General features: G+C 39.0%; 1 protein-coding gene across 1 annotated transcript in view; it reads left to right on the plus strand.

Annotated features, from left to right (window-relative positions):
• The first annotated feature begins 1,235 nt into the window (after window positions 1–1,235).
• Window positions 1,236–8,170, plus strand: part of GHITM (growth hormone inducible transmembrane protein) — an 8,751-nt gene continuing 1,816 nt past the window's right edge. Inside the window, 7 exon segments of the mRNA XM_009084374.1 lie at window positions 1,236–1,407; window positions 2,938–3,037; window positions 4,295–4,406; window positions 5,676–5,817; window positions 6,905–7,013; window positions 8,101–8,166; window positions 8,169–8,170. The exon segment at window positions 8,169–8,170 is cut by the window's right edge and continues 103 nt beyond it. Of these exon segments, the coding sequence (XP_009082622.1) occupies window positions 1,279–1,407; window positions 2,938–3,037; window positions 4,295–4,406; window positions 5,676–5,817; window positions 6,905–7,013; window positions 8,101–8,166; window positions 8,169–8,170 (660 nt within the window). The 5' untranslated portion in view covers window positions 1,236–1,278.

The raw sequence follows: 8,170 nt of genomic DNA on the forward strand, positions 1-8,170 counted from the left end.
CCGGGCCGCAGTGCCGAGGCCGCAAGGGGCGGTGACCTCGCCCCGCTGCATTACGGATTTGCTAGTTATTGTGGGTTAACACGCGGGGCTGTCGGTGGGTTTTATTTGCGTTTTAACTCTGCCGTCGTTCGTCCCTACTCCTGACCAAATGCCTGAAGTTGTCTTACGCCGATTGTTACTTCCAGAAACATAAAACCCAAGGCCCCAGAGTTGGCGCTGTAAGTTTCTGCAGTGTAATCCCAGAGGAAGAGGTGGGGTCGGTGGCACAATCAGGCCGTGCCTCTAAAGTACTTACAAAAGCAGGATTTTGTGACTGCTGTTCAGAGCAGAGTGCTGTTCTAGCAGCAGGATTGGTGTCTCGCTTTCACTTCTCTGTGGTCAGCGCAAGCTGCGCAGTGCTATGCGTGCGTCTTGCTCACTGGTGTTTAAAGTTGTCTTTATTTCGAGTGCTGTTATGTTCGGCGCTGCACATACAAAGTATGAACAGTCACTTGAAAAGAACCCAGTGGTAGTTGGTGTGTGTTGCAACATCAGAGGTTATGTGTAGTGTGATTGAAGTATGTGTCACTGCAAGGCCTTGGACGTTTTAGTATAAGCTGCAGCATCTGTGACAGTGAGCTGGCAGGTTTCACTCTACCTCTGGAACACACGTGCTGGTTGTCTCCCAGTGCTCTCCATTTGCTCATGAATGGTGTCGTTGTTTTCTGGTCAAAGCTGCACATGATGACCTGAGCCTGTGTCCTGGGCTCTGACCTTGGCTGAGTGCTGTGCTCGTAAAGCTAATTAATTCTTTAAGGGATAGCTTAAAACATCTCTTAAGACTTTCTTCCACTACATATGTTATGCTGTTCACACATCTGCACTTAGCTGGAGTTTAAGTAAATTTGGAGCTCTTTTTAAATGTTTTTTTGGAGGGCAGAGTACTCATGCAGTGTTTTGTCTGAAAATGAAGGTTAGTTGCCAAAGTAACTCAAATGTAAGTGTGTAAAAGTTCTTAATTTAGTTTGTATGTATGAAAAGTGGTATGTTCTCTTGCTTTTGAGTAAGCTGTGAGAGAGAAGTCTCTGATGGAAATGGGAGGCAAATACAGGTGAAGTAGAGTTCAACTGTATTTGAGGAACTTCTGCCTCTTATTACAGGACTTTATTGGTAGTGCTCTTTTTGTTGCAGACTTGAGAATAATAAGCATACTTTGTCTGAGAACCGTGTAACAAAACAGTAAAGTACATTTTCTTGTGTATTCGCAGGAACAGAGTGTATTAAATTACCTAAGCAACCATGCTGGCTGCAAGGCTGGTATGCCTGAGGGCATTACCATGCCAGGCTATTCGCCCCACCATTACTCAGGCCCCTCCAGTTTTGAGGAGCTCCAATATAAAAGCCTACAGGCTGTGGCAGCCTAACCAGGTAAGGTAATTCTCTTTCTGATGTCTCTAACTGCTGATATTTTAAAGGGTTGAGTGTGTTACCAAAAGAATCACTTTGCATGGAGCACCTGCTTTGAATGATCATGAGCTCTCTGCTAGTTTGAAGTACCTGCTCTAATTTGCTGAAGGAAAAATGTTGCTCAGTCAAAACCTGTACGGTTTTAAGCAATTGAAGTAATAACTTCTGTTCCAATAACTTATTTTTCTCTCGAAATTAGTGGGAAAAAATAATTTAAAGGAGGTAGTTAGCAATGGACAGGTCTTATTATGTAAGGTGGGAGGAACAGAGAGTCTTGTCCTGTCTCCTTGCTTCCAAGTTAGTCTTAAATATAACATTAAAATAAAATCTTTCTTTTCAATTATTTTAGTCCAAGTATGTGTTTAGAGCTATAGCCCAGGTTAGAGCAACTTCTGAGCCATGGCAGGACAATGATAGGTCTAACCAGCAATTAAAAAACCCCAGGCTGGTGTTATCCTGAGACACTGTCTGTTAGTTCTTCATGGAGAGAAGATGTTGCAGACATGCTTTTGGCCCAGGCAGCACACAACTGTTAGGGGATGTTGCTCATCTTGGTGAAAAGTGCCAATGGCAAATTCTTCATCACCTCTGTGTTTTCCTCTTCAGCATAGAAAACTGGTTTAAGCATCCTAAGTTTGTAGCTGTTGTTGGGGGTTTTGTCTGTGTGTGCAGGTTTTCTAGTGTTGGGCTAGATTTTGTTAGTGCTGTGGTAAACCTCCCAAATTGTGGTGCTCCAATGGCTGATGGTACCTATACTGGTAGATTTTGAGTTTTGGTGTTAAAACAAACTCACAGCTTTGACTGAGACCTTGGTTGCTCAGGGCCAATTTTAATTTTAAAATTCCTGGACAAAATAGTAAGAAAACTTCAAAAGTTGTTTTTGAACTCAAATACGAGTTTTTTCTGTGTTGCACTTGCAACTTATTAAGACTTTATGCAGCATACTATAGTTACTTGGAGCTTGTCAGCCTTAAAAGTCTTAAATTTATGGGCTTGCCTTCAAGGTTTGCTCTCTAAATCAAGGCTGGAGTTGAAAGCAAAGATTTTGTGCTGCTTTTCCAAATTTAGTGTCCGTAAAGTATAAGTATTGCACAGGAGTATTTTTTACATTAAAGTGTTTATGTGAAGAGTATTTTAACAGAGAAAGCAAAATATATTTTTACAAAATAAAAAAGTAATAATTTTGGTTTTACATCTAACATTGTTTAGTACAGTGAGACTAGAGTAGAAGAAATGCAGCCTAGAAACTTCAGCTTCTGAAATTCACTGCATTGGTTCTGTATTTCTAGAATGTGTGAATGTTTCTCACTGAGGTTCCTAAACTTTAATGTCCACTTGTTTTCCTTGAACACAGTTGCTTCATATGTTTGGGAAGTAAGCACAGATATATAAGAGACTATGTAACAATTTAATGTGTTTCAAGTAAATTTGTAAGAAAGTCTTCTATTTTGTTTCATCTTACCTTTCTTATGTTATTTCTGAATCTAACAGTGCTATGCCACCAGAGTAAGAACAGGTGTGAGGCGTGGAAAAATTGGCCAGGAAATTAAAGAAGCAGCGTTTGAGCCATCTGCAGAAACTGCACTTAAAGGTAGAGTAGCTCTGCTTTAAATACTGAGAGTCTTTGAACCTTAACTTAAAACTTCCTCAAAGGAGTATGTCTCCTTCAAACCATTAAAGAGACTGAGAATGTTGTTCCATACATAAGTTTGCTTAGTACTCTCCTTCAAAGAACTGGAGACAGTTTCTCTGGTTGGCTTTCCTTGTAAAGTTCAAAGCTGCAAATAAGTCGCAGTATAGAGAAATTCCTGTCTCTGCTTTAAGCTGCTGTTGACAACTGTTAAGTCAGAATTGGTTGTCTCTTAATGGAGACCTGGTTGTAGATATCAAAAAATATCCCAACAGTTGCTTTGCTGCATCTGCTTTGTGTGCTGTTTATAGAAAAAAGTTTTCTACAGCACGTATAGTTTGCAAAAAATGGTTTCTCCTGCTACAGTTGTATAAGGCATTGGTTTACTCTGCTTGCTAGTACATCCAGGTGTTTGTAATTTCAGTGGATTACAGGTTTTTTTAGATAGCACTGTTCAGCATAACAGACTTGTTAAATGTCTTGTGATAGCATTAAATTGACATAGAATATGTCAGTTGGCTAGCTAGAATCTTGACTATAACACATTAGGAAAAATGGTAGTCTTAGAGTTATGCAGATAAAGCTTTTGGTCACAGTTCTTACTTCAGTTGTAACAGTATTTATGATTGATGTTTATATTTGTAACAGAAATTGATATGTGGCACACAGGCAGTGCATCAAAAAGTCAGGTAGTAGAAACCAGTGGTAAATCAGTTTGTGTTATTACCCATGAGCTTTGGAGATACCTTTTTAAACTGGTTTGAATGTAATTGCTACCAAAGAGTCCTTGAGGGAGCAAGCATTTAGGGCAGATACATGAGAAGAAAGGACCCAGTGTCTAGTTTTCCTCTTGTTTTATAGCAGTTAGATAGCAAAATCATATACAAAATCAGCTGACAAGTGAACTCTTCCATTGGAGAACCTGTTAACTGGTTTTGTGTTGGAAATGCTATCACTGTAATGAAGGTCAATAAACCTGGCATGTTACTAGCAGAACTCAGAGCTTCATGAAGCAATAAGAAATAATGTGTTGGTAGGGTGACTGTCAGGTTTTTTCCATGTAGCTCATTGAGAACTGGTAACACTGACTTTAAGTGGAGCTTTAAGGAAGGCTAACATGGATCAGCTATTGCAGATACAGCAAAACTCCTGTGAGGAAGTTGTTAATTATCCAGGCAAAAGCATTCATGACTCTGGATTTTTTATTTCTTTATACAGCTGATCGCCTGGGGAAGTTTATTGTTGCTGGAGGGGCAGCTGTTGGCCTCGGGGCACTGTGTTACTATGGAATGGGCATGTCCAGTGAGATTGGAGCTATTGAAAGAGCTGTGTAAGTAAGATCTCTTTTTTTAATTAAAAAATGCTTTAAGCAAATCCTCTTTATATCTGTCTCTTCTTTAGTTCTCTCTTTCAGTGTACACAGTTTACCCTTTTTAAGCTCTGAACAGGAAGCCCTCACCTGTCTCTGCAGGTTTTCAAAGCATATAACTGAAAGCAAAATTAGAATTGTTCAAGCTTAAATGGACATTTACCTAAGTGCGTTCCTTTGTTTTGCTAAAGTTGAAATTTAATTGTGAGAAGTGTATAAACTTGTCTTATAGGGTGTGTCCCAGATAACTTAAGGGTGGTCTCTGAAACACTTTGAAACCACTTTACCCTGGTGTTACCATGAGACTTTTTATTAAACTTTTGATACAGCTGTTGGAAAGGGTTTACATTAAACACAGTACCTTAGCATAAGCTTTGCTCTAATAAACAAGTTTTGCTTAAAACTTTTTTGTATTGCTTTTTGACCAACAAATACCTGACAGAAAAACCATAGTTAGACTTTGAAGAAGGTTAGTAGCATGGGCTTGGGAGAAATGTGTGCTGGAGACATTTTGCATTGCTTTGTACCTGGAAGTGGCCATCTGCACTCATACTTAATACTTGCTAGTTGTATCTGTGAGCAGCTTTCACAGGTACAGCTATGTCTAGTTTTTTGTCCATGAGCCTTGAAGTAATGGGTCAAACAAATTATATGGATGAAAACGTGTGCACTGTGTTTAAGCTTAGTGTTTGCAGGGAAAGTTTCCTGTCCGTAGTGTTAGAAAATCATACTGCAGAAACTCTTCTTCATGTCCAGGTCTGTTGCTATTGTTAGAGCTCTCAAAGTGACGTTAGTGTCTTGTGGTGTCAGATAATCATGTGCACGGTGACTCAGCAATTTGTGAGCTGCTCTACAGGCTGTGTGCAGTACATGTTCTTTAGGCCTTTTTCCTGGAATCCATTTGTTATATCTACACACCATTCTTGATTCTCCTGTGGTTAAAATCATTCATTATGCTGTTTCACATGTATGCTTCTTCCTTAGAATTGTTGTTAGCATTATTTGTAGTTGACTGTGTTTCTGCAGAGATACATTTGACTATATGAGCAAGATTTGAAAGGTCACCCCCATTGTAAAGTAAACTCATGGCAGAAGACCACAATCACTATTAATGAAACCTCCCTTATATCTATAGCTGTGAACATGTTTAACAGCCTGACTGTGTTTTCAGCTGTTTTCCAGTCTGAAACTCTTTAACTGCACAGCTGTGTGTCACTGCTTATTTTTCAGTATTTGGCCCCAGTATGTGAAGGACAGAATTCAGTCTACATACATGTACTTCGCGGGAAGCGTTGGCATGACAGCACTGTCCGCGGTGGCCGTAAGCAGATCTCCAGCACTCATGAGCCTTATGACAAGGGGCTCCTGGCTGGTAAGCTTATGTTATAAAAATAAAAGCATTTACTGAGAAATGCCCCCAAATACGATGGTTGATATGAAAAAAATGAGAAATATAAACTAATTGGTGAAAAATAAGGCAAAAGTTCACTTACACTGGTGTTGTTATCCATAAAGACTATTGAGGTATCCTGATGATATTTTGTGGTTTAAGCAGTGGTGATTCTAGTTACATGCTGACATTCACTTTCTGTACTACTTTGACAGTTTGTCAAAGACAAACTACATGAGCAAAGAAAAAAAAAAAAGCTATGCTACCTTTACCAACTCTATGTATGCAAGTAAGAACCTCTTATCAATAGCTATCTGAAGCTAATAACACTGTTTCTGTTGCTTTCTGTAAATGGAAACTGAGGTCCCTATGCATTCTTACTCCTCCTTGTATAGGTGTCTGAAAGCTGTCCCCTGTTTACCAGGGCTGAAACGATACCAGTAGGCAAATCATCCAGGAAAAACAAAATCCGTCTGTTTAGTACAAACTCAGTGTGTTAAAATGGAGTGAAATTATAGTAGTTAAATGCCAACACCTACATAATTTACGGAGATTAATTTAATAATACATTCTTTGTGGTAGACATAAGTTATATGTTTCTGATCAGTTTGGTAGGTATGGGATGATTCTGCTTTGGAATCATTGGTGAGAGGAGGTAGTGAGGTTTTAAAACCATTGGTAGCGAACACATGTGAACCAAGTATTGGCTTTAGATGGAGAAATGTCCAAGAAAAAAGTAAGGCTAACACTTCAGGTACCTTAGTGAGATTTAGTGTAAGGGGCAGAACTATTTGTTTTCCTTCTCTTACTTTACACAGCGAAGTGATTGTTGTCAGCTTAACTGCTAAACTTGGATTCCTAGAAGACTGAGTGAAAGCAAACTGAGAACTATTGCAAGCTAAGATCTGCAAAGATTTGACTTAGCTTACAGGATTAAAATTGACAAACACTCCAATTATAAATTATGTCAATGTTTTCAGAATTACACTATTGACTTTTAGACTGGGAGGTTAGAACAGACGTCATATGTCCTAATGGTAATTTGAGCTCTGTGATACTGTTTCTACAGGCAATAGGTGCAACTTTTGCAGCTATGATTGGTGCTGGAATGTTGGTCAGGTCCATATCCTATGAAAATAGTCCAGTAGCTAAACATGCAGCTTGGATGATGCATTCAGGTATGTGATTTTAGTGTTTGCTGTAGAGAGATCTGTGGTCAGCGTGACTAGATGCTTACTTTAACAGAACTTTGTCTTTAAGGTCAATTTTTATATGCTGCTGCAGGAGAGTAAAGATTTTTCAGAGACCAGTGAGAACTCCTGAATGTCAGAAAGATTTCCTAAGTGTCTTTAACAGAACTCTAGTGTTTTTCTTAATCTTCTAATAGTCATGCTCAGGGTAAAGTTGAGCTATGTATATGCCACACTGGATAGAATTAACTGGTTTCATACCTGCATTGGTTTTGTGACTGCTTTCTGGCACCATAGCTTCTATAAGCACTGTTGCCTACGCTAACCATGCTTCAGCTGCACAGAATAGGCAAGTATTTGAAAACTTGACTAGAAAACTGGGATTTTAGTATTGGTTTACTTCTGAGATGTGTCCATCAGGTGTTAAAGCTCTTGAGTACAGATCAGTTTCTCAGTAACAATGCCTACCTCAAGTAACATTGGCTATCATTTTTCAAAACTGTTCTGCCAGAATATTTTATGATTCAGAAAAGACACATGGATGTTGGGCATTGGATTTATATTTGCCTCTTCAGAGCTAACATTTCTACTAAGAATAATTGTGTTTATTTTAGTGATTGTTACTAAGTTAAACAACCTAATAGGATAATAATGGACTGTACAGAGGTTTTATACAAGACTAGCAGAAAATCTGACTTACTTACCTAATTATTGTACCAGAAATATGTCCTGCTTTTCAAGTGTTGAGTGCTCCTAGTGCTATTATGTAGTTGATTAGTCCCTGCTCTCTTACCAGCTCTGTTTTGAACAGATCAGTATGTTGACTTTTGTTAGTTTTTTCCAAAGAGCAGCTCCCTGAAATACTCTCCAGAGCCAGATAAAAGTAGGTCATGGAATTTAAGGTTGTTGATTTCTTGTGTTCCCGTCTAGATAGGAACACAAGCAAGTGCACTAGTATTTTGTCATGTAAGTGGATTAGTTTGAGCCATGTTATCTGACTGGCGGAAAAATAATCAAGTCATTTTGGCATGTGCTGTTCCAAGTCTTAACTTGTGTTTTGTTTTCCTTTGGCTAGGTGTCATGGGTGCAGTAGTGGCTCCTCTAGCCTTCTTGGGTGGTCCTTTGCTGATCAGAGCTGCCTGGTA

The sequence above is a fragment of the Acanthisitta chloris genome, unplaced genomic scaffold (assembly GCF_000695815.1).
Source record: "Acanthisitta chloris isolate BGI_N310 unplaced genomic scaffold, ASM69581v1 scaffold11911, whole genome shotgun sequence".
NCBI lineage: Eukaryota > Metazoa > Chordata > Aves > Passeriformes > Acanthisittidae > Acanthisitta > Acanthisitta chloris.